A 27,365-nucleotide genomic window follows, 5' to 3' on the forward strand; every position below is an offset into this window, starting at 1 on the left:
CATTCAATTCATTCAGACACAAATATATCTATCTATATATCTTTCATTAGCTAAAACTAATAGTAAAAATATTAATGGGGCAGAGTTTCTTTGAGCTTAATTAAGGCCTTAAAACAAGGTTCTTGGACATAGCTTCTTCAAGTTCTAACTTATGGGACAAATAAATATAGAAAATTATGTTGAAAGGCTGCCTAATATAAAGGAAACATGTTTATCAGAATGACAGTAACAGTGAAGGCAGTTACATGCAATGATTAAATTTTGGGCACAGTTTGAATCTTTTTCTGGCAATAAATGGGCGTTAAAATGGAGTTTGGAAAACCAAAACGACATATTAACCAAAAGCCAAACACCAGAGATAGCGGCAATATATAGCAAACCACACATTCATCTCTCTTTCTTTTCTTAAACTAACTTTCTGCAAACAATATTTCATGACAGTGAAACTTAATCTGTCTGCTGGTGAGCTTAACTATATATATATCTTTACTGATAAAAAAGAAAATACGACTTGGATTCGAAACTTTAAGAGATTTGAATATTGTTTAACTCGGATAAATGATATCTAAATGTATGAGAAAATTGTTTATTAGATTAGATGTTTTTTTTTCTATTGTTGCCCTCTTCATCCATATATACATTATTATAGATATTGAAAAATAGAATAAATTATGCTTTTTTCCAAAATTAAAAACAAAAACGTAAACATAAACATATATGTGCTTTCTTTTCCAAATTTGAAAAGAAAGAAAAAGAAAACTATAAATTATTCATGGCTCCCAGTTCCTGGTTAATGTGGTTAAAAGACCCGTTGGAGGTCCTTAGCATTAATTTATTTGGAATAGAATAAAGATAAAAAATTTGAATTATATCTATCGGGAACACCAAAAAGAACATAAAAAAAAAAAAACATTGATTCCTCTAAAATAGAATCTGAAAGCATGAAGTTGAATGTGAGAGCATTTTTGAAGTGAATGGTTGGAGGCTCCATTGGGCCTACCTATTCACATGCTTCCAGCTTTTTTTTCTGAATAACAAATGTGTATTTAATATCACTTGTGCTTAGTTATTCAACTTCATATTATAATTTTTGTACTGTAAGCTCTTACAACTTTCATTCCTTGCATGTGATATGAATTAGGAGGTTTTTTTTTCTATATCATACAAAGATCAAAACAAAACTGTTTCTTTTTTTTTAAATTAATCCAATCTAGTTTGATAAAAGAAAAACCTTTCTTTAACAGTTCTTTCATATGACAATTTTTTTTTTTTAATTAACCCAATCCAGTTGATTTATGACATCTAAAGAAGTAATATTTATACATTACATTTAAAATATTATATATTTATTATAACGTTTAATATAATACATGTAGTAGGATTTATTCTAATTTGTTTATCAAATCGTTTAGAATAATGTTTATAGCTTATAATATTATTTACACATATAACTACATTATCTTGTCGTTTTATATATATTATTTTGTTAAATATTTTTATTACTTTAAAATAAAATATTTTTAGACGATTTTATTTAACAAATTCATAATAATAATAATAATAATAATAAAATCATTACAAATAAAACTAAGGTATGTAACATCCCAAAAATACAGTATAAAACCATATTCTAGAATATTCACAATTAATAATATTACAGTTCAATTCAGAAAAAGAAGAGGTACGTTTATGGCCGAACGGCCTTAAACCATACTACAAAGTTTTAAACTTTACAAAACTAACTACTAGACTGAACGGTTCCAAGAAGTAGCTTAACCGATAGGTTATACAAAACAATGAACACTCCCTTGCCAAACGGTTTTAAGGTTCAAACTTAACCTCTACTTCTTCCAGAGCTTCTTCCAGCAGCTCTTCTCCTTCTGCTCACATCCATAAGATGATCATTGCAACACAAAAATGACAACCGAAAGGACAAAACAGACAAGACATGAAATAGGGTAAGCTTATGTAATTTAATTAATTCTGTAAAACATTTATTTCACATAAATTTGATATACGTCAAATAGTCAATCATGCAATCATCCAATCATACATTTCCAACCAAAATTATACGTCAAAACATGCAATGACCGACCACTTTACTCTGATTGTCCGGATTGTATGAATTCTATGTAGCTATTACGTTTTTGCACCCGGGTGATGTAATAGTTGGGATACCCTCAACAGTCGCCACCCAAGGTTAGTCCGTTCTGCCCAAGTTCACCTTATGGTCTAGGACCTCCTGCCATTTCCACGCATGAGTTACTCTTCTCTACGTGAGAATGAGTAATCACGGAATATCAGGATAAACGCCAGCTAAGCTTTGTCCACATTCATACTTTATCATTCCAATATCATTCACGAAATATTCCTCCTTGGAATTCTCTTTTACATCCATATTACTCAATTCATATCACTCTTCAACATCATCTTACTTATTCATCAATACAATCAAACCGAACAAATAGAAACATATCTAATCTTAAACCAAAACTGAACAATAACTTCCACCCTAGAGATAAGACCTAACGATCTGAATATTTTTTAGACTAACACAACCGAACACTTAGTGTAAGAACGAGCGGTCTTCCACTTATACACAGAACAGAACCGAACGGTCCATGTTAGATAAGACTCATTATAAGCCGAACACTCATGATAATATTTGGACGTTTACTTGTGACTCAACAATTACTACAGAACAGTATTTTACTAGACAAAACTCCTAAGAATGTACCAAATACTAAAGAATACATATAATTTAGACTTAACCGAAAATCATAATAACTTTTGATGGAACCTGTGAACTTAAACCGAACCCTACAAGCTTTAACCGAACACTCTGGAGTTTAACCGAACACTCTTAATACCTAATGCAAGTATTTTATGGAATATTATAAGAACGAGCACTACTGAGACCGAGCACCTGGTCTATGATCGAGCACTACTGAGACCAAATATTGTTTGACGCCGAATACCAGTAGCACACTGAATACTATGAAGAAACCGAGAAATAGTACGATACCGAGCACTAATAATACTTACCTTTAGTCTAAGACCGAACACTGAAGAGACCGAGTGCTAGTCTCAAACCTAGTACTGTAGAGACCGAACACTCTAGCTAATAGAAATATATATATATATATATATATATATATATATATATATATATATATATATATTTATATAAAGCCGACCACGGAAACAACCTAACTTATTCACATACTGAAAACGACTATAATGTTGATTACTTAACTTATTTGAATACCCTGACTAGGCTGATAACTAAGTAGAAATAGAAAACTAAACATAAACTAAGTATTTAGTGTGCCAACCTACCAATATAAGATCGAACGGTCATTAACTTAAATTCTCTTTAGAAGGAAAATCCAGTTAAGACCGAACACACCAAAGGAAAACCAAACAGTCACAAATGACTCTCGGTTACAGTTTTCAGAATTCTACAGATTATTGCAAAATCACAATCAAACTATATTCCTACCCATTTTATGCCTTTTCATCAATCATCAGTACTTCCAAACAAACATGCAATATTTCAAGATCAACCAAATCATCAAACATAACATCATTCCAGCAAGTAAACAATCATAAAACAAGAATCACAATTAAATTAGAAGCTTCCCTTACCTCTAAACGTAGCCGAACGCTCACAGATGCAGTATATGGCTCGCCACAACCAGGAATCTTAGAATTCTAAGGTCACGATTTATGAAACTAAACCAAACAAAAGACCAGAAATGCTTAGAATAAGATGATAAACTCATGCAACCAGAATCTGGGTTTGCATGTGACAGAAAACGAACGGTTTAAGAAGAGAAGTACTCACCAGCTTAAACCACAACTTGATCGGTGCAAAGTGTAGCTCTTGGCACCAGGAATACTCAGACGTTGCCTAAATGATGATCGGAAGAAGAAAAGGATGAGAATTCTTAGAGAGAAGATGGAGGAATCTAGAGAGAAGGAGGAGAAAATGGAGTTCAGCAGTTTGGAGAAGAAGGGTGCATGCAGAAAGTGGGACCGAATTTCAAAATTTCCACTTATATACCTCCTGCACAAACCGGTCGGTCCACTCTCCTGCAGCCACCTGTCTTCCACTTTCTAAAATTTTGAACTCATTCATTGACACATGGCTTCCACTAAATTGGGGTTTTTTTTAAGGGTTTTGACAAGGTATGTTTAGGATAATATTATTAAATACGAAAGTAATTAAAACTTATTTATATTTGAAGATATTTATTCTTCTAATTCTAATTTTAATTGGGTTAAATATGTTTTTAGTCCTTAAACTATCAAGCGAATTTGTTTTTAATCTCTCTTTCAAAGTAAGGTACACTTTGATCCTTCTCCTTAAAGAAACTATAATTTTTAGTCCTTCAAAACCAATGGTGTTAAAAATCTGCTGAGGTGGCTAACGGTGGTACCACGTCATTTTCTTTTTTCCTGACAGGAATCAACTTTTCCCAACTTTTTTCCCTTCCTCTCCCTCCCTCTCCCTCAATCTTCTCCTTAACATCCTTCATGTTCCGTAAATGGAAGAAAAAACTGGTTTAATATAGCACGCAAGCAACCAACATCTTGCCATTAGGAAACAATTAAATAAAAAATTGAACTTGAAATTCAGAGAAATAAACTAATGATTGCGTATTAATTTAAACAAATCGGCAAGATCTATGATCAAGAACATACCCAGGGCTTGAGGGGTAAACCCATGTGGATGTTGAAGCTGCAGATCAAAGATGTAGGGACAACAACAAACAGAGAAGAATTAGAAGAAAAGGAATTTTGAAGAATAGGGGAACAATCAGCCCTTGCACCACATGCATAATCCATAGCTTTCTAAAGAGCTTGATTACCCACACCATCTTTACATACACAGTAAAGAGCACCTGTTCATGACCAAAAACAAATTGTAAAAATTGTAAACAGAAGAACAGTTAGTCCATTAAAAATCCTATCTTTCCTTAAAAGCTCCAGTCTTCAGTAAAACAGAATAAAAATAGAAAAGTTCCTGAACAAAATCCATCTCAAAATCTCAAGCTGTATCACAAAACCAAAACAAAAAAAAGCTTTCAGGAACTAAGCATTATCCATTTCCCCGTCGCAGCCAGTGAGCCAAAGATGCACAGGAGAAGCGCACCTTCCATTCACAGCATAACTATACATAACCTGCAAATTCTCAATGATTCGTTAAGAATCAATAATCGCACCATTAACTTTCTCTCTTGTTCTCTTTCTCTAGTGACCTCTTCTCCATTCTCTCCTTACGGAGGGTTCTTCGTGACGGCGTGGAGGAAGGCGGTGCTTGAGGCAAGGCCGGTGATGGCGGTGAAAAGGTTGAACGATGTGATGATTTCTGGGAAGGAGTTTAAGGAGAAGATTGAGGAAGAGGGAGGGAGAGGAAGGGAAAAAAGCTGAGAAAAGTTGATTCGTGTCAAAAAAAAAGAAAATGACGTGGTATCACCATTAGCCACCTCAACGGATTTTTAACGTCGTTGGTTTTCAAGGACAAAAAATTATAGTTTCTTTAAGGAGAAGATCAAAGTGTACCTTACTTTGAAAGAGGGACTAAACAAATTCGCTTGATAGTTTAAAGACTAAAAACATATTTAACCCATTCTAATTCAATCCGAATGGAATACCTTTGTTGTGAATAGTTAATAAAATAAATTAAAAAATAAATAGTTATTATTGGTACGATTAAAGTTAAACTGAAAAATAGTTGTAGGTCAAGTTTTTGGTCTAATTCATTTGCTAGCAATGACTTAGGTCGGGTTAGATATATAGACTCAGCTAACTCCGTTTTATATAATAATAATATTCAATTTGTGTGTATATATATATATATATATATATATATATATATATATATATATATATATATATATATATATATATATATATGATTTATGTAAAATTTAAATTCAATAATATTATTTAAATTATTTTATTTTACTTTTTTATTTAAATAATTACAAGTTTCTTTTAATTTTTAAAATGAGTCACCACACAATATAATTACTGTCTACTTAAAAAGGAACCCAACGGGCTGAAACAAATTTTTTGAATAGCTTCTTGGGTTGGATCCGGCCTGAAGTTTGATAGCTCTCGTTACTACTCAGTATATAATTTCATTAAAATGGGAGTTGCAGAAAATAATTAAAGATGCAGAAAGTAATTGCCCAAAGAGAAAACGCCAAAGCCCAACCCGTTATGCTCTTCGATATTTTAGTATCTATATTAAACCAAGAAGTATCTTACATCCTCGATTAAAATATCACTAAACATTATAAATAGAATTATTACATATATTTATATTAGCTTTTAAAAAAATATTGGAGAAAAATTCAGAAAATTAAAATAGAATAATATTCTTCATAAAATAAGTTTATATACAAAATGAAATAAAAATAATATAATTTAAAAATGTATATAATACAGCTCTAGAAAACTAATTTATTTATTTTTATCTTTGGATAATTTTATCCCAATAAACCTTACTTACGCGTTTCACTCTAAAGCTTAAGTGTAGCACAAAAGAAATAGTGAAAGTTTATTAAATTTTCGGATTTTGTTTAATTCATTATAATTATTCTTGTGCATACAAGTATGAATGTATATTTAACACGTGTGTGGTCGTTGGTGTGTACATAAATAGATGCAGATACGGGGATTAAAATGTTTATAAAATTCATTCTATATTAGTCAGTTTTGAATAATTATTGACATAAAATTGAATTAAAAATGTTATTTTTTCCAGAATATTTATGTTGTTAAAAAAAAAAGGTTGTGAGTCAAAGGGTGATGAAAGATGGTCCATATATAGAAAAGTGAAATTTATTACGTGACAGGTGTCGATTCAGCTAAGCGAGTAGCCGTGTGTGCCTTTGTGTTCCAACAGCAACCTTAAAGTGTGACTTAATTTGTTGAAAAATTCTGATCAGTATTCAGTTTGTGGTTTCCAATCTTTTTAGCTGTCATTGATTTCAGCAATCCAAAAAGACTCCTTTTTTCTTCTTCATTCAACAGCTTCTTCTCCTTCTGGTATATTCTCATTCATTTCATTCCTTCTTATGCTCATCTTGTCTTCTCTGTGCTTTCACTTCATTTTGCTGGGTTTCTCAACTATTTTATGGAATTCTATACTTCTACGCATCAATTGTTTTTATTTTCTCCATGAATCTTCTGAACTCCGTTACCCTTAACCCCATCTAATATTTATTAACTTCTTCTGATCATTGAAACTATCTGGGTTGGGTTGGGTTGGGTTGATACCTTTCCTTTTATTCAATCCTTAACTTTTGGGGTTGGATCATGGTTTCTTTTTGGGTGTTCCTTTATTTTTCATATACGTCTGAATGTAGACCTCATATGTGTATCGATTTTTTTTCTTGTGTGAATAATACATCATTGCTTAAAACTGATATAAGACTAACAATCAACGCTACCTGTCTGTCGATTTTCTTGTATTTGGAATGATAGGAATACGAATTTGGATTTTGCTGAGTTTTTTTCACTGTTCTCTGCTGTACCATAAAATACACTGATATATAATGATTTTGATGTTTTAAAATATATTAAAAGTCTTTTTAATATATCAAAGTAGTGTATTTTGACAACTGGGATACCACAAAACAGCCTTAGCAGAGAAAATGAATTCTAGGAATACATACTTAAATATGTAGCTTTGAAATTTCTGTGTTTTGAATCGATTATTTATTATGTATGACATGTGGCATTAGTTCTTCTCTGGATGCTTCTTGCACAGGCCGGCTAATTTCTAAATAATTAGTGACTAGAAAAATATGTTTTATCCTTTTCTTGACCCTGTCTCACATTCTCCCTTATTGATTGCTGGCCTTTCACATGATTTTGTATTTCGTAAGCTTTAATTATAGAATTTTAATTATGATTGCAGATGTTGCTTACTGACAACTTGGATACCAATGTTTTGCAGACTTCAGTGTTCTGAAAGATTTCTGGTGTTGGCGCATACATATTTCACCTCTAGCACATCCTGCTTCTTCCTAATTCCTTAGGTGATAAGAAAATGCAATTGTATCATCATCCATTTGATTTGGACAGCCAGAAGGTGAGACTTGCGTTGGAAGAGAAAAGCATTGATTACACATCACACCATGTCAATCCTGTAACTGGCAAGAACTTGGATTCTTCATTCTTCAAGATGAATCCTGGTGGAAGACTCCCAGTTTTCCAAAATGGCTCTCACATTCTTTACAAGACTATTGATATAATCCAGTATGCCCTCTTCACAACTTATTCTGTCATCCTCCTCTTAATGTTATTTCTTCCTTTTGTAAACATTATATAAAATGTGGATTTTAAGTTTAATTCAACATTGCAAAATAGGCTTAGTATGGCAAGTTTCTATCCACTTTGGTCATATTTAAACCCTCTGCATGCTGAGAACTGGATTTTTTGAGTGTGGGAATAGAAAATTCACTAAAAGTTTAATAAAGCTTACTAGGATAGATACCGATAAAAACTGTTATACTATCTTATGAAGTAGTTCTAATACCATCTTAAACCGTAGGAAAAGAGAAACATTAAGCTGAAATTATGTTTCTCAGACAGTACAAATGTCTTATTTATATTGAAAAAAATAAATCAATACAATGTATAAAATTTGGTATCTTTTGACAACAAAGATATAAATAGAAAAGTTCTTAATAATATATGTGTTCCTGATTATATAGGGTTAGCTCTTATTTCTTTGATTCTATTCTACTTTGAAGATTTATGCAGCATTAGAAGTTATCCCCACAGAAATATATTTAGCTGCCAGAGCTTCTTTCGAAATCTTTATCAAGGAATGGATTATCTCATGTTGAGTTTCCACAAGAACATAATTTCAAATGAAAAATGTCTCTTCATAGAAATTAAGTAGGTAGGACTATATTAAAATTTGTGAAATTCACAGAGAGAAACACAATTTTTACATGACACGGCCATGTGGAAATTCTGCACGAGAGAATCCGTTATCGATTTATCACTTTCCAAGTCAATTCCCTTAGAGCAACAATTGCAGCATTCTATATGCTACTGTGGATAAAGGAGTGGTTTTTACAGTTGCTTGATAAAGCTTAATCCCTTAACCTAAATGTTGAAGTTGAATTACTTTCAAATGCTTTTATGTTAACTTTATGAGTGGACATTTTATAGTGGTATTGGATTTTCAGGTACATAGAAAGAATTGCCGTGTTCTCCTCTGGGTCTGAAAATATCAGTAGCAGTAACAAGGAAGTGATTGAATGGATGCAGAAGGTACAAGAGTGGAATCCAAAGTATTTTTCCCTTTCCCATGTACCAGAGAAATACAGAATATATGTTTCTAAGTTCTTAAGAAGAGTGGTGATTGCTCGAATGTCTGAGTCACCAGAACTAGCAGGTGCTTACCATAAGAAGTTAAAAGAAGCATATCAGACTGAAGAGAGAGTGAAAGATTCAGATGTGTTTATAAGGAGCAAGGAGCATTTGATTAGGCTGCTTGATGAAGCAGAGAAGCAGCTGAGTGAAACACCTTATTTAGCAGGTCAAGAGTTTACTATGGCTGATGTGATGCTCGTTCCGGTATTGTCTCGTTTAGTGCTCTTGGATTTAGAGAAAGAGTACATAACTGGGAGGCCAAACATTGCTGAGTATTGGGTTTTGGTTCAGCAGAGGCCTAGTTATAGGAAAGTGATTGGTAGGTATTTTGATGGTTGGAAAAAGCACAAGACATTGTTAAAAACTTGGTGCTTTGTTCGCGTTAGAAGTTTGCTGAAGAGATATTGATGAAGTGTATGTTAGTTGCCCAAAGAAAACTGCATAAGTGAATATAAGAAAGAGCTTTTGTGTGTTGTAGATGAGTTGTTGTTATCATAAACATTGTTTGTATTTTCCCTTTTTGGTGACAAGAATAATTTTTTTTAAGAGAAAAGGGGGATTCATTTTTCTTTCTCCCTTAGCAAATGGTGATGCTGAGTACTGAGCTTGGATTTGAGTACTGAGCTTGGATTTGTGTTAGTTCAATCAATTAGCAATTTATGTGCAATGTTGTACCCTGATATGGGAAGAATTCCTTCATATGAGAATCGTTACTTGTTTTGTGTACACTTATTTAGTATTTGTAAATGCAAAAGCAACGTACTCTCATTCCTCTAGTGTTCTACATTTTCTTTCTGTTTTGTTGTATGACCATCAAAAATCAAAAGGAGTTTAAGTTTACGACCAAATCCTCACTGCTTGAAAATGTATATTAGATATAATAAAAATTTAAAATATGTTGAAAAGGTAAATGAAAAAGAAGTATACTGTCATCTAACCCGAAATCCAGATTCGTACGCTTTAAAATGAACTTTTAAGATAATTATGTTCAAAAAAACTATAAACTTTTCTTATTGGTATATTAAAATCAGTTCAATAATCAATATATTTATATAAAAATCGACTCAAGTTAGAATACGAGTAGAAAATTCGTTTACTTTAAAAAAATACTTTATGTTTAGCTAAAAACAACTTTTAAAATAAATAAAAATACATTTAATAAGAATAAGGAATATAGGTAAATATATTTATTATTGTTAACATACACACTATTGTACTTTTTTGTTAAAACATAATCATAGAAGCACAAAACAATTTATTTTCATAATGTTTATCTGCTTTAAATGTTAAAAACGTACTAAATATTCCACTTTGTAAATTTTAAAATGGTAATATCATATTTATTTTATTAATTTCAAAATATTCAGAATCTTACCATAATATTGAAAAAAAAAAAAGTAATGTTAAGCAACTATAAAACTTCAACATTCTACCTAAAAGAAGAAAAAAAGGGAAATGGAAACTAGAACAAAACACTCATACAAACATAGAAAGGAACAACCTAGAACCCCAAACGTTTAATGAAACCTGAATTTCTAAACTCTGACCGGTTTTAGAGATATAAGCTAACAATCGAAGGCAGGCTATTAAATAATAAAAAATAATAGCTCGTTTGACATCTTCACCTACATTGGTGAAGGCATCAATATCAACAATTTTTACAAGAACAAAATAACTGCAAAATAAAGTTGCAAACCATTAACCATTTCGAATTTAGGAGGAAATCTCTATAAAAAAACTGAAACGTTTCCTCCTTCTCAAGACATTTATAGGTGTAACTTCGAAAGTTTTGAACCATATAAAACACTTGTATCCGAAAAAACCAAATAACCAACCTTAAAAATAATACAAAATAAATGAGACGCAAAGAAAATAAATGATCTTTGGGATTCAACTAATAAATCAGACAGGAATAAGATAGCAAGGGAAGTAATAATTACTTTTACTTATCAGAGAAACAGTTGAACAATAGTTTTATAAGTCATCAATAGGTTTTCCATTTTGAGAGAGAATTAGAAGTCAAGATAAACACTTACCCGTCTTGAAGGTTTGAGCAGGATCAGTATTGGGAACAGGAGTTCCCCATGTAGGGTAAAAAGTGAAGAGGAATGCTGAAATTGAATGATATTTTCATTGAATAATAGATTCGGGAACGAATGAATTGACAGTACATTAATGTATAAGGAAGAAAAAAGAAAACAAAAATAATTTCTTTTTTTCCTGTGAACAATATTGCTGCTGTGCATGCTAATAAATATTATTGCCACCTTTCTCCTCTCTACAGATTGCATCCTCCGCATCACAAGTATCTTCCGACTCTTTTGGTACATCTACATCTATACTGCACATATCACCATTAGAGTTGTTCTCATTACATTTCCATGCATTCCTCCGGAACCATGGTCGATGTATTTTTGAATTATTCCATTTCTGCTGTCTATAGTACTTCGTTACCAAATCATGGGAGTCACCCTTCATTCGTTTGGCTTCGTTGTCCTCAAACAGAAGGTTTGACTCTTCAGGGTTAGCACTAGTTGTGCTGGGAATCATATCATCTGCGCAACAAGTGACCATACTACTGTTATCGCCCTCCTTGACTTCAGCAGAGTGATCTCTTGTCATAGCTTCAGCAGGCTGATCGATTATCATAGCACTATAATTATTAGAAGGTTGAGAGTCTTTATTGTCTCGAGGATATGGGGGTAGTGGAGGAAATGGAACGAAAGGTATGCCAGGTGCAGTGACCCAGCGCTCTGGAAATTCAGTATGAGGTGTTCCATATTGCTGGGCAACAGACCATGGCATTCCATAAGCCACAGGCAAGCGAGAATTAAATTTCCTTTTTGAATGACCAACTACTAAATCAGAGGGACATCCAGAACGGCTTGCATTTTGCAATACAAGATTGCCAGAGTTTAGGGAAGAAGCATTTATTGGACCCATTGGACACGAAAACCCTGGTGGAACATCCTCATGAATGTTCTGGCTTTCACCAACGGAGCTCATAACGGCATCAGAAAGTGAGTTTGACTTCGCTGGTTGATCCCATCGGCTCTTGCGCTTCCGTTTTTTAGGTCCTTTGATTTCAACCCCATCTACAGAGTGGGCAGGACAGCTTTCCTGGGTATCAGCATCTACTGGAGTTGTCACGTGCATAGACTGCTGACTACAATCCATTGCTTCTGCAGCCCTTAAATCCTGTTCATGTCTATGAGAGTGTGATGCTGAAAATCTGTTACCATTGAAAGTTCTATGAGATTCCATTCTATTATCATCCCTGTCCAAATAGCCATGTTTTCTGTTGGGTCTGGGAAACCATCTGTCTCGGAAGCTTCGAGCAATTTGATGGACCTACACGTGCAAACAAAACAACAAAAATATTCAAAGATTCTATTATTTGTCCCCAAAACAGATATATACAAATAGTTGAAAAAATCATCTAAAACATTTCTTGGCACTTGTGTGCGCTTCAGAAATGAACAAGTTAGCATAACAGATACCTGTTTGTCATCATGCTCTGTCAGAGAAAGCATTGACTCCCTAAAGCTGAACGTAAAAACAAATTATTAGTGCAAATTTTTTGAAGAAAAAAATACATCTTTTCTAGTCAAAATAAAAGTGCAAATGATTTGAAGATTCGCAGCAATAAAATAATTGATTCCACATTAGGGTTCAAAACAAAAACTACAGAAGGGCAGAAAATTTCGTGTTGTTTACATCAATAGGCAAGTGACAATGTTATGAACTGGTTTAAATAGCAAAACATCTAGGCACATGAGACGTGAGTACCAAGTATTACAAAAGCTTAAGTTCTAATGGGAAGAATATTTGGATAAGAGGACTTAAGTGGGAAGAAGAAGAATAGAAAAAGGGAAAAATAAATATAAGGTGTTGTTGGAGACGCAATGGACAGGCCAAGGAACAAAGAGACAGGAACCACTGTCAATATGAGAGCTTCAATGATGTCAGAGCTATGGAATTTTGGCCAAGTCAGATATCACAAATAGCTGCCGTCAAAGCCCAGGTTACATACTGTCTACACATCTCTCCACCACCACTGGAGCCACAGGATGCCAGCTTCCGTGTGGTTATCACATCGCTACCAGTGAGCAACCATTCCATAATGAACATTCTTCCAATTGGGCTTCATGAAAGATAACGCAGATAGCCCAAAATCATAAAGGGGGCAGAATTGACACCATATTGACGGAAGATATATTCTGCATACTTGACTAGAAGTGCAAAGTTGATTCTACTCAAAAATTCATTGGGATATTAGCTACAAAAATCAAAATTTCCTTCCAATTACGAGACAAGGCAGTACTTAATATACAAAGTTGATGAAAGAGGAATTATGATCACGGACCAAAAAGTTCATTTTCAGGGCCGCAAAGCCACAAAGCAATACAAGCGAAATTGGTCAACATGCTTATTAGATATGAATTGAGGAAGAAGAAAAGAAGGGTACACTAAGAAAAGTTGTCATTAGAAAATTGAGCATCAGATCTTTCTTAAGGGGCAATCCTTGGAGGAGAAATTTCTCTTCTCCTACAGTTCATTCTTATTTGATGAAAGGATCACTGACAAAAAGATCACTGGAGGATGGCACCACTCTAGTGCCATGTTGAGAAATGAGAAACCAAGAAAGAATATAATAAATTAAGTATCTCGGCTACAAACAAGAGTATTCTTATTTATAATAAAGCAGTGATACAATAATAAGACACCACCCATATCTAATAATGAGAAATATTTCATAAGATATTTTGCTATGAAATCATGTCACATCTCTCTATTTAAAGCAATCAAATCATATTTCTAACAATATTCAGTAAAAATTATTTTCTTTCTTCTGATTGTTAGTTTCTATTACATTCTCTAATACCTCAAGTACACCAAGAATATCAATACTTATCAATTACTACTAAAAACGTCATGTCATACTAGTAAAATGTAGTAAAAAAAATTGTAAGAGATTTTACATCTCCTAATTATTTAAGGTAAGTAAAAACCAAAGGGTCGAATGATTCAATGCCCTCCCAAAAAATATAGAATAGGAAAAGGGTGATGACTTGAAGAAAACATATTTCATGCTTAAAACAACTTTGACATAAAAATGTTATTTTGTATCTTATGTCAATCAAATTCATACTTGCCAAACAAAAATAGGTGATGAAGAAACATAAATGAAAACTGATACTTCAGCGCTACAATAAAACAAAAGTAATCAAGCCCCATGAAATTTCGGGGAGGTTATATTTTAAAATTTTCTAACCTCTCCATCCCATGACACGGAGGACCACCATTAATCTGTTCAGGTGTCAAAATCTTGCTTGCTGCTAGGTACTCTAAGACCTGCAAAAAATAGAGGTGATCGAGCAATATATTATCTTAATACTAATACTTAGAGAATGAAGAAAGATGAACTGCATAGAATGGTCAAATTTATTAAATACTATAGTCAAATTTATGCACCTAAGCAACAATTACCAGATTAAACATTCCAGATAATGAAGAGGAATAAAATATATTATGAGCTTTATGAGTTCACAACATTTCCATTGGAGAATTGCATAATAGATTTTTACGTTTTAGGTAAATAGAAGAAATAGCATCAGAACAATCATATAAAATGGAGAATTCAACACAAAAATGAAGTCCCTGAGCAAGAAGTTTCAAGAGGAATTCAATTTTTAGGAGGGTTTAAAATACCACAATTCAAAATAACTTTAAGAGTATTTAATAAAAAAAAATTTAAAAGATCGAAATTTTTCACGGGATTTTTTTAAAGCAAAATGAAAAAAATTTCAAATAACTCCTAAAAAAGTAATTCCTTCATTCTTCCAGAGTCTCACTGTCAACTCTCACCCAGAAATTTTATGTGCACTCTGACTTCACAGCACCACTCTCCTTCCACACTTCTTTTACATTCCTTCTAAATTTATTTGAAGCAATTAAATTCCTATGCATTTTAAAGCCGTCTTTAGTATAAAAGAAATCCTTAAGAAATTTTGAAATACTATATCCAAACACTATATATATATATATATATAACCTCTTAGTCGGAAGGAATATAACAAAAACCTAAAATATGAGTCTAAGCACCTTCAGAAGCTTTCGCAGTATTGGAATTTTTTTGAAGTCCTGCCTGTACTGCTTCATAATGTTATGTAACATCTGTAAACCTGAGAAGCAACAATATAGTTAGTTACAAGGAAAACCAATAAAATTTCCAATGAGTTTTACACATTTAAGATATGTAGAGAAAACTGCGTCACATAGCAAGCAAATATATATTACCATTTTTGTTAATTATATCATTCAGCACTGCTCTAGATTTTGTTTTCAGAAGGGCGTCAAGTATCATGGAAAGATCTCGATTACTGCAACCAAAGTTTAAAATCTCCTTTACAATGTATTCACAGGTCCATGAAGCATGAGAAAATCTAATATAACTGAATACAATGTGTTCTCTAATGAAGAAACAGTAAGGCAGAGAAGAGACGACCTTTGAATTGCTTCACCGTTGCTTCTATCACCAGATGCCACAGTAAGAAACAAAAGCTTCAAGTACCCTTTGGTAGCATCCTGTTACAAGAAAACGGGTGAGGCCAGTCAAACGGTGAAAACTAAACATAAAACTGCCAGGGTAGCAAGCCCCACAATATACCTTCAACTTTAAGCCATTCAGAAGTAATAAAATTGAAAAAAAAAAAAAAAGAACACAAATAAACTATTTCCCGTAATTTTGTAAAACGAATATATTTAAGGTCTACAGCAGTAGAGATTGATATCTCTTGCTTTGGTGCATAACCTGTATTAACTGAAAAAACAAGCTGGAGTATACATTCATGCCCTAGCTTCCAAATAAATGTACGTACCTATTTTAAATATTATGTTCACTTGGCAACTATAAAGTACTTACCTTTCTTTTGCTTATTCCCCCATCTCCATCCAGCAACTCATTAAGTTTCTCCTGAACTGCAGGAAACAAAGAGGTTTATCCATTAAAAATTATTTAAATGACCATGTTGCTAAACAAATGAGGGTGACTAACCTGCTTCAAACCGTCCATTGGAAGAACCTTCAAACTTTTTATGTTTGACAGATGACAACTGCAATCGATTGGCTGTCACCTCGGCTTTAAGGCCATTTGGAGGACTAGTATGGACCTTTCCCTTTTTAACAGAACCATTTAACTTGGGATTCTTCTTGCCTTCAATTATTTCAGACTTGGATTCCCTATTACTACCAGTCGAATTAGATAACATTTTGCTAGCAGCTGTAAGGGGAGAAGTAGTCTCTAATCTTTGAGTGGAAGAAGTTTTGTCTGCAAACTCTGATTCCTTTTCCTTTTCATATCCTTGTACGGCAGGCATGGGTTTGCTTGTTACATCCTCCATTTGTTGAGAAATTTCTTCAACTCGAATGGCAGATGGTAACTTGCCCTTTGAATCATCCATTTCTGCTGAGCTGTGCAACAGAGAAACAGCAGAGGCAGGGTTCATGGAACTTTCTTTTTCTGGAGAACCATCTGAATCTATAGCGCTTGTCGACTTTTCCAATACATCCCTGCCTTTTAACATAATTCTAGCAGATTCTGTATCATCATTATTAAAATACTTGGGTGCCTCTTCAATTTCACCATCTCTCGTAAGCATAACAGGTTCTGGAAATTCTTCTTCTGAATCACTTTGAACTATCAGTTCAGCATTAAGTGGATCACCACCACCTATATAACCTCGACAACTAGGTGAACCACAATAACATTTTTTTGCTGCAGCACCAAAAACCCTTACATAGTTGTAGTCAAATGTCAATTCTTCATCCTGGGAAAGGTATTGGTAAAAAAGTTCAGCTTAGCAGACAGTACTAAACATTAAAGCTTTCTAGTCTCATAATCCAAAAGTCATAAGGTATGAAAATAGGACCTCCAAGTCCTCAAACTAACCACAAATCTTCTACCTTATTCGCCCCAAAAATAGAAAACATCAATTCAGTATATACAGAGAAAATTCGAATTGATATATTTTATTAACCTCGTGAATGTTTGCTGATCTTGTATAAGTAACAATGTTCACAAATAATTCTGGGTAGGCAACAAGCATGAAATAATAAATACAAGTAAAAAGACAATAATAAATGGGTAGGACGGGTCCCTTACAAGCAAGAAATTAAATGACTATGAAAGTTTTGTTACAGAGGAATAACTTAACTCAATTGGAAGAAAAAGAAGCCATAAACATTAATCAGCCAACCTTTTGTTCAATTAAGCATATTATTTCTGGCTCAAATGACCAAATATTTTATATTTCATCTTATGGAAAGGCAGCATAACCAACCATTTTCATACTTAAAATACAAAAATTTCGCAAGGAGATTCACATTTTCCCATGTTCGATAATCATAATACACAAAGAAACAAGAAAAGGAATCGAAGTTAATTGATTAAACTTCCAAGGTCACATGATCTGAAACATAGAAGCAACAATGTTCCACAACACAACAGCAAAATTTAGTGGAATTCACAACACACATGAAAATAGTGAGTGGAGGCAGAATGCACACCTGCTTAATATCCCTCAGTGCAAACAGTCCAATACAGATCTCCCCATTCACCATCCACTGTTAAAAAAAGGATCAAACACAAGATCAAGTAATTGAAAACAATGGCGGAATTATGAAATTCATACTCAAGGAATTAATATGCCAAACTCCATTAAATAATATGTTCAGGAAAGCTAACATCCACGTTCCCCCGGTAAAAGATAAGCAAAATGCAAAAATTAAAGTAGTCAAGAAAACGGTTCCAGTAACTATAGGAAACGGTTCTCGAATAGTAGTATCATTGCCTTTATTAAATAAACCTAAAAAAGGTAATAATAGTCACCTTTTCTGTCCTACAATTAGGATCACAACTATGATTAATGAAACGCCCCAAGTTTCCTTTAGCACTTGCATCTATTACCTGAAAATAAAGAATTGTGAATGACAAAGTAGTCTACAATAACTAACAGCTAAAAAACTAATAATAAGGAGACAATAACAAATCATGCTAAAAGAGCTATATGACACCATCCCCGAGACCCAACTAATGCTCGGACTAGTTACAATATGAAGCAAATAGCAAAAACTGAAAAACTTGAAACATGTTAACAATCCAGATATGATATGCTTTGCGGTATTGAGATATCAGGCAGTCACAAAATGCGGTCAAAATAAATACACAATCCAGATTAATCAGTAGTAGAGGTGTGAATACCTCAAACAGCTATCCTTTAATTTCAAAGTTTCCATTCACACAAGCTATGTTATTACAGATGGGTCAAAGATATTTGCTTGGAAAAAAAAAAGGTTCTCGTTAAGAACAGCTAGTTAGCAGGATTATTTACATAACTAAATAGGAGAATGGAAGGGTAAGAGGAATCATTCTACATGGTTACTTGTTAGCGTTTGAGAATTCAGCAGGTGCTGTATAAAAGAGGCTTTAGGAAAGGTCTTTCACCCTTTTATGCTCCATTTTCAGTCAAGAAATATAATCATAATTTTAACTTCTCTATTTCAATTGTGGGCGGAATCCCAATCAAGTTGTTGGCAAAAGTAAAACAGAATATTCATTTCACTTACCACAAACAGTAAATTATTTCAAACAAGATACATTTCACAATCAATTATAGGATGGTAGAGCAATTTTCCCTTCAAAGGTGTGGTTTTCACAATGATATGGCTTCTGAATTTCTTAATTCTCTTCGGGGATATTTCTAAGGGGAAGGTAATATGGATGATGTGCTCTTCTAAAGTCCCGTAGCACCTAGAAGATCAGGACATGCAAAAGAATTTTATTCCAACAAAATAGCTTTCTTCCCTTGTTAATTTTTCTTAGAAGGGAAGAGAAGGTAATTTCCAAAGCACGTGAATAGGAATGTATTATAGGAGAAGTTAAATGACTTCTACTAACTATCTATTCATGTAAACAATTGTTTGTGTAACACGCTATCATGAACAAATCCATTGCACTTCCAACCCAACCACAGTTAAATTTTACTTTGCTAAAACACAAATATGTAGGTTAAATTCATACCTCACTGCCATTCAAGGTCATAAAATAGAAATGTCGATGACCCTTCAAAGCATATTCTCTTTGCCGTGCCTCATACGTTTGCATATCAAGCACCTGTTTTGACCATATATTAGATATTTAAGTTCCTAAAAGTGAATGATGTGCACAAGTTGTGCATCACTTTTGCATATACAACATAAAACACATAAATGCCCCAATAAAGAATAGCAGTGCAAATTCCAACACTACAAGATATAACATAATCCATTAATTACATAATTCATTCAATCTTCTTACTCCTCCATTAACAAGAAAAGTAAGTTGATTGGCAGACATAAGCCATTCTTCATCCCCAATATAACCATAGACTATAAGGCTGAGTGGTCCTAAGTTGGACCAAATCAATCCCAATAGAAAAAAACAATTTTCTTTACCCTCAAAACGTGATGGCTTTTTCCACATGTGCTATCACGTATCAATACAATATTCACTGCTTACTAATCAAGCCAAACCGTTAATATTTTTCAATGGCTCTTCCCTGTTACTTAAAGAGTAATTCAAATAGTAAAAGAAAAAAAAAAGCAAGACAAGCTATCTCCATTTTAAGGATGAGCATGGTGGTAATTAAACTAAAACTCGGCAAAAAGAAATGAGTAGGGGGAATGAAACAATAAGAGAAGAGTTCGGTTACACCAATTTAACATAACTGCAACTATAACTTCGTAGAGGGTAATACTAAATCTTCCTTCCCCAAAAACTTCAGTTAAAATAAGGAACCAAAGCATAAATATGATCATAAAAATTAATAATCATCCTCAACAATCAATAGAACATGTATCATAACAAATAATAAGTAAAACTACTAAATTAGTATGGGGATAATAAAGGGGAACTGTACATTTTACCTCTCCAACGTATTCAATAAGAAACTGGCCTTTAGCAACATTGCCAAGTGCCTTCAGTCCATAACCCTTTTTCCCACATTTAAACCACCTCAGGCTAGCATACTTGCGTTTTTGGAACTGAAATCAAACATTTATCTGACAGTCATGCAATTTGTCAAAATGACCAAATATTGGTATATATTTCACAAAAAGAACAAGTTTATAGACCTGCTGGTTAGAACAACGGTCCCCACACGGACATGTTCCTTGCGCACATTCAATATTAAGCATCCGATTTAGGCATTCATCCCCACAGCCGAACTTTCCTTCTTGAGGTGCCTTGCAATGACAGACCATTATCTGATACATATTCAGAGGAGTAATGAATTCAGGAATATAAAACAGATGCGCAATTTACAAATACCAAAGAGCTTAATTGAAACCCAAGTGCTATCCGTCATGATTAAATAATAAACCACAATCAAAATGTAAAATAAAACTGACAGTAACTGCTGTAATAGCAAAAGAAAGACATTTTATAAATTAGAAGCAAAGCACAAATTTACAATATAGTAATAATAGTACTAATAGTAAAAATATAAAGAAAATTATATCAAGAGAAAATCTTAATCAATAATATAGCAATACAATACTTTTCCTTCAGATAGTAATTTAATAACTCAAATCTATTGGCTTATAAGGTAGTGTTTTTTAAAATATTACATACATACATACATACATATATATATATATATATATATATATATATATATATATATATATATGTATATGTATATGTATGTGTATGTATATGTATGTGTATGTATATGTATGTGTATGTATATGTATGTGTATGTATATGTATGTGTATGTACTCAATAAGGAAAGATCATATGCAGATGTAATGCAAATCAAAGCTCTCAATCCCTCTGCAAGTCGTATAAAAGAAATCAACATGACCAGTTTCACTAATCCAACATTAGCACTTGTGTATTCTAAAACAAACACAGGGAAACTTGATCAAATTATGTAATATAATATTCATTTGTAATAATTAAAAACTAGAATAATTCAGGACCTCATCAATAGTCTGAGTTTTATGGCTACGATGCAGGAATTCATTGGTGAATATATGGGTAAAAGTTGACCCCTGGAAAACTGCAATGCATAGAGCAAACTAAACATCAGACAATTAGACAAAAATGATATTCCTAAAACAGTATATTGTCAAGCTTAGATTTCATCTAAAAAATAAAAAAACTCATGACAAATGTAGCATACCAAATGGAGGCCGATATTCTAATTCCTTAAAATTTTTGGAGCCTTCATATGCATCTTCGTCACCCGAGGCATCTGATAATCCCAACTCTGCATTAATCTCTGCATTTGACTTTTCTTGAGGAACAGCACAGTCAGCAAAAGCTTTATCACTGCTGTCCTTACATGTCCTTCAAAAGAAGATCACCCAAGAAAATATATAAGTTATTTGAACTGGGAAAAGTATGTTTAGGGCATAAGACAACTGGAACAATTAACTACAACTATAAATCATGACTAATTAATGAAAACTATGCAAAAACCCAAATAATCACTGGTGCACATGGTCAATTAATTAAAAGTGAAGAGAATTGTGAAAAAATCTATTACAAACAAATACGTGATTATATCATATCCTACCTCTTCAGCTTCTGAGTAGGTATTATAGAAAAATAACAATAGAGTAACATGAATGAAACAAGTCATACCAGGTACGGTTAGTTTCATCAATTAGGTCTGCAAGCACAGCTGGAATTCGCCTCCATTTGTAACAATCATCACATCGCACCCACGCATTACGGGGAGACGGAAGTTGCCCACCCAGTCCAACACCAGACAGCGTGTCCAAACTAGATACGTTGACTGATACTTTGTTGTCCTCGGCATTAATTTTTCTGACAGCATCCAGTTTATGATTTCCAATATTTGCTTCTGAGAGATAAAAATTAAACATATCCTTCTCAAATCATATAACTATCAAAAAATAATAAAATAAAAATTTAGATGATCATGAAGGACCCAACGTCAGTCTCAGATTAACCCAAAATGCAAAAATAAAATGCCACATGATGCTGTCAATTTGGGACATAAAAAACTACCTGCATGTGGGCGATCTTCCATTTCACATGTAATTTTAAGAGAGGCACCTTTTCTCTTGACTTCAGACTTAACAATTGGCTTTTTCTGTTTCTCCTTTCGTGTACATGTAGTCTTTTTCCTGTCCCCCGAGTCAGAAGCTTTAAATTTGGTCCTGCTAACTTTACTGGGTCTAAGACTTTTAGGTAGTTTACGACCCAAAGGCCTTGCAGAAGACGGCATATTCTCAGAAACCTGAGATTCTGAAAATCCATTGTCAACTGATGGTTTGCAACTTGTATTAATGTCCATGTCATTTTTAACTTTCAAAGCCTCAGCAGTGCGTCCAAGTTCAGTCTCTCCAGAAAGGGACAAAGATTCAGGGCACAATTCTTTACTGGTCGTAGATTTGCTTATCTGAGTGAGAGTAGACAAATCCAAAGAGCTAATTGCACCCGTACCATTTTTCTTACCCCTGCGGTTCTTTGACTGCTTCCGTCTACGGTTCCTAGGTGGACCTTGAGATTCATCTTCAGTGATACAAATACCTGAACTGATAAGTTTGTCTTTCTTCTTCCCTCTTCTACTTACAGTGGCATCCACTTTAGAATTTAACACTTTAGAAGAACCTAAAAGAGCATCATGTAAATCTTCATGTCTCTCTCCAACATGGACTTCGGGAATTGAATTGATCACTTCAGAATCAGGTGAAGTTCCAGGATCCATACCCTTGTTGTTGATAGGTTCAATCAGTGCCTCAACCACCTTCTCTGGAGGAGCTGCAAGACAATGTTCCTCTACATCTCCATCTGCCTTCTCGGTTATTTCAGTATGTCCTTCTATGGGGCTATTAGCCACTTGTCCATTTCGAACAAGATCATCCTTATCCACGTTATTGTTGAAAGATTCTGTATTGCCCAATGTCACCACTTTCAACATTTTATCTTCGAGATTGCTGGCTATTTTCTGAGAAGCTGAACCAGACTCCAAGTAGGAAGCAGAAGCCAAGCCATCAACAGACTCAGGAGTCAAGACATTTGAGCAACTTAAATCGGATTCTTTACCAAATTTGATCTTTAGACGAACACGGGTGGTTGAAACAGGACACTTCTGTTCTGAATTCAATGAGCCAGTACTTGCATTATTCTTAACTGTTTTCCCACTTTGACGCTTGCTTCTTGCCTTCCCAAATTCTTGACATACAGCTTCACCAACTGCGTGCTCATTATAGTGCTCAAAAAAATGTTCAATATTCCCAATCAATCCCCAGATAGAAGAACGAGCTGGTTTGGAGAAACAACTTCTTTTCTTTCTAGCAGCCTCTGAATATAACTTCATGTAATCCCCATTTGGACATGTCACCTTGGTTTTGTTCTTGCCTCTTCTTGAAGTCTTTTTGGTCTGTGTCTTGCGGCCTACTTTACTTCTTCGACTATTCCTTTGAGAAAGTAATGAAATGCTTTCAGTGATACAATCAACATTAAGTGCTTCTTTTCCATCATTAACCATCTGCCCTGGATCGTCCACAGCATTATTGGTAGCAGTAGGAGTAGAAACATCATCACCCTTAAAATGGAGATCAGAAACATCCTTTGAAGAGCAGTTGGCAATTGAAGCAACCGAGGGCAGGCCTGATTCTGGAGAAAACGGCTCTCTAAAGGTAGAGTTGCTAGTTTCTTCTGAGGAACAGTCCTTCAATTTACAGAAAGCATCTTCTATTTGTAATACATCTTTCTTCATTTCACAACCTGGATCCAACAAGGCAGGCTCACAAGGAGAATCTACAGATGAGCTCTCAACAGTCCCATGGCAACCTGGAGAGGATGATATTTTTACACATGAATTAATGACAATGATTTCTTCATCAACAAAAGATTTAACCTTTTCTTCACAAGTACTATTATGGACCTCACCATCTTTCGGATCACTTGTGCTCTCTACTTCGGTATCTGCACATAGTGCGCCAGATGGCACTTCCATATCCGCAGTAGGAGATATCTGCCTGCATCCATCAGCTTCTGTCCCAATTAGATTATCACATTTTTCCACAACATTGAACAAGGAATCTGCATTTCTCATAATTTCCTGCTGCTCATTTTGCTGGTTGCAATCAACTAACAAGTCAGCCACAGATTCTAATTCCAAAGACATTTCAGAGTCCCTGAAATCAAGTACATGATTGAAAACGTCACCAAGAAGATCTGTGTCATCGATTTTGCCTCCCACAACGAGGGACTCATCTCCTGCTGCAGGTGACACGTGGCTCTTATCATCTTTCTGCCCATCCTGCTGAGCACAAAGCCTCTGGGAATCATCAGTAGTCAGGGGCCGCGACCGCAGATCAAAGATTTCCTCACCCTGAAAATTCCCCTCAGGGCCACTGCTAGCACAGGGAACTTCAATGCCCCCATAAGAAACCCCCAAACAATTCAGACAATCATCTTCAGCGGGTTTCTCCAGTGACAACAAATCAGCATTTTCACATTCACTTGCCAAACCCAGAGCATCACAAGACCCCTCATCTAGACACCTTGCAGAACCCACAAGGTCCTCTCCCACATAACCATCGGTCACAGTGGAGAGGTCAGCATTAGAGTCCACAACATTGCAGGCCACTTCCAAACAAGACTCCTGCACAGAAACAACCTGCTCCGCAACCTCTGAGTACAAATGCTGCTCAATAACAGACCCTCCAGAGGGATCATTAACGGTAGCAGATCTCCCACACGACCCCATCTCAATCATTCAAGAATCATAAATGACACCGCACCACCACTAACCCGTCACTCTCTGATTAACTTCAAAAATCCGATAAACCAACAAAGGTAAAAGAAACGCAACAATGCACCAACCAATACCTCACAACACACCCCCAAAGAAACGGTACCTCGAATTAAAGCAGAGTAGCGAACACTGCCTCCACGGGAAAACCACAGCCCGGAAAGAAAACCCTAGAAAGCGGCATTATCCTGAGACGCTCTGCACGGAAAGAGAGGGGAAATTTTGATAAAGAAAACCCTACTTACAGAAAATGCAGACGCTGACACGCGTTCCTAGGTGCAGATACGTTAACCGAATAATAATATATATAGCAAAAATTGGAAACAAAAAATAAAAAACAGAAGAAGAAAATTGAGATACGAAGTAGATTAGAGATTATACCTGCTCTCAGGATGTGCGAGAATTGAGATTGAGGATAAGGAGGTTAGGCTTAAGCGTTTTCAACAATGGTTTCTTCAGAAAAATAAATATTAAAAAAGAAAATATTCTTTTCTCTCTGAGTCGAAGAGAGAGAAAGAGTTTCGTCTGCGTCGCGCGCAGAGGAGAGAGAGAAAGAAAAAGATGGTTGGTGAAGTTGTCAACGAAAACAAAAATAAAAACAAAAACCAAACCGTTTGAGAAAAAAAGCACAAAACAAAACCAAAGCGCGAGAGAGGAAGAGAGAGAGTGTTTCCTTCTTTCTTTGGCGACCCAAGCCAGATTTTTCTTTTTCTTTTTCTTTTTATTTATTTTTATAGATTTATAAATGATAAATAACAAATGATAAATAATCTGGTAGGACCTGAATTCAATGTGGATTAGACCGTTTTGCCCCCACGCGCCTCTCATCATTCCTCATTTTTTTTTTCTTTCTTTTCGTGTTCCTACTGGGACACGTCCTAAAACCTTCCCACCCTTACCTTTTTCACATCAAAATTTTCGATGTGTCTAAATAGGTAATTAAAGAAACAAATTATTAAATTTATTTAACTAGAAAAAGAAAAGAAAAAATAAACAAGAATCCTTCTGATCGAGATTTGGAATACTTTCAATGCGAACACGCTAAGGACCAAAGAAATTGTCTTTGAGTGTGTTGATATTTGCGACGGTTTGTTTGTAGTTTGTGCATATCTTCTTGTTGATAACATTTTGATAATTTTCTAAAGGCTATTGGCTACTACTGATAATAATTACTTTCTTCGCTTCAAAATAAAATAATTAATTCTCCACTAGAATTAAATATGCACTCAGTAAATTGAAGCTAAAATAACATCAATTTTTGCATTATTTGGAATGGAAACATTTTTATAATTACTTTTAATTGAATAACAATATAATAAATTATTACTTATCAGTTTAGGTTTTTGACAAATAAATCCTCTTCGCTTTGAGAATAATTTTAATGGCTAAACAGTTTTTCCTTTAAAAATTAATGCATGTAAGAAAAAAAATGGTATTCTGCATACACACACACAGAAATCGTATCCCAAATAATTATAACTGACGTGACAATTTTTCATTTGACGCATATGCTCCAGTAGGTTAATTAAAATCATAAACACTACGCAATTTCTTAAAAGCATTCATAAAAACATTTTGTGTCTGTGTATATTTTGGAAAAAAATTATTAATATATTAATAACATATTAATAATATTTTAATAACAGTTGTGATAGTGTTGTTAAAATGGGTTAGAATCCTTGAGTTAATCAGTTAATCATATGTTCTAGTCGGATTGAATTGAAAAAAAATTGAAATTTCGAGACGGACCAATTTTGAACTTAGCCTACTAAGAACCTTACTCATCATGGTTGAATTCGTGATGAGCTAGGTTGAATTCGATGCGACCTTGCTCATCGAGTTACATGTCATGTCTTCTGTGCCATATGCACGGTTATGGAGTTAAAGCCCTTACCCCAAGTCTTTCTTCATTATTTTAGTACACAGTTTGGTGACCTAATTAGTTAGTTATCTTTAGTCAGCGGGGTCGCGTCATGTTTGTTCATCCTTTTATCATCATTTGAAAATTTCAAAATGAGGTTTTATAGAGTCATAATGAATCTGACTACGCATCATTATTTTTATGCCAATGAGAAGCCAAAGTTTTCTTTTTATATGACCTAAGATCCTTAATAGGTACCATG

The 27,365-nt window shown here is 34.1% G+C and overlaps 2 protein-coding genes across 5 annotated transcripts; one reads left to right on the forward strand and one right to left on the reverse strand.

The window, feature by feature from the left end:
* The first annotated feature begins 6,884 nt into the window (after positions 1 to 6,884).
* On the forward strand, positions 6,885 to 10,137 carry LOC124823594 (glutathione S-transferase TCHQD). Of its 2 annotated transcripts, none has more exons than XM_047295835.2 (3): positions 6,885 to 7,062; positions 7,937 to 8,277; positions 9,219 to 10,137. In XM_047295835.2, the coding sequence occupies exons 2-3, from the start codon at positions 8,069 to 8,071 to the stop codon at positions 9,811 to 9,813; spliced, it is 804 nt and encodes a 267-aa protein (XP_047151791.1). In that variant the 5' UTR covers positions 6,885 to 7,062; positions 7,937 to 8,068; the 3' UTR covers positions 9,814 to 10,137. The 2 variants fall into 2 exon arrangements, with proteins under 2 accessions (XP_047151791.1, XP_047151789.1); XM_047295833.2 differs by having other exon boundaries at positions 7,976 to 8,277.
* A 1,380-nt stretch (positions 10,138 to 11,517) lies between these two features.
* Positions 11,518 to 25,930, reverse strand: EFS (histone-lysine N-methyltransferase). Of its 3 annotated transcripts, none has more exons than XM_088106767.1 (19): positions 25,624 to 25,930; positions 25,349 to 25,440; positions 22,485 to 25,259; positions 22,095 to 22,317; positions 21,631 to 21,797; positions 21,428 to 21,507; positions 20,578 to 20,709; positions 20,371 to 20,487; positions 19,487 to 19,579; positions 18,296 to 18,373; positions 17,974 to 18,030; positions 16,463 to 17,234; positions 16,331 to 16,386; positions 15,914 to 15,993; positions 15,706 to 15,788; positions 15,511 to 15,590; positions 14,681 to 14,760; positions 12,906 to 12,951; positions 11,518 to 12,756 (listed from the first exon to the last, which is right to left on the reverse strand). In XM_088106767.1, the coding sequence occupies exons 3-19, from the start codon at positions 25,204 to 25,206 to the stop codon at positions 11,653 to 11,655; spliced, it is 5,970 nt and encodes a 1,989-aa protein (XP_087962893.1). In that variant the 5' UTR covers positions 25,207 to 25,259; positions 25,349 to 25,440; positions 25,624 to 25,930; the 3' UTR covers positions 11,518 to 11,652. The 3 variants fall into 3 exon arrangements, with proteins under 3 accessions (XP_087962893.1, XP_087962894.1, XP_047151788.1); XM_088106768.1 differs by having other exon boundaries at positions 22,485 to 24,275; positions 24,375 to 25,440; positions 25,624 to 25,929; XM_047295832.2 differs by having other exon boundaries at positions 22,485 to 25,440.
* Positions 25,931 to 27,365: the final 1,435 nt, after the last annotated feature.

This window comes from Vigna umbellata, chromosome 2 (genome assembly GCF_029865625.1).
Source record: "Vigna umbellata cultivar VRB3 chromosome 2, Vumbellata_1.0, whole genome shotgun sequence".
NCBI lineage: Eukaryota > Viridiplantae > Streptophyta > Magnoliopsida > Fabales > Fabaceae > Vigna > Vigna umbellata.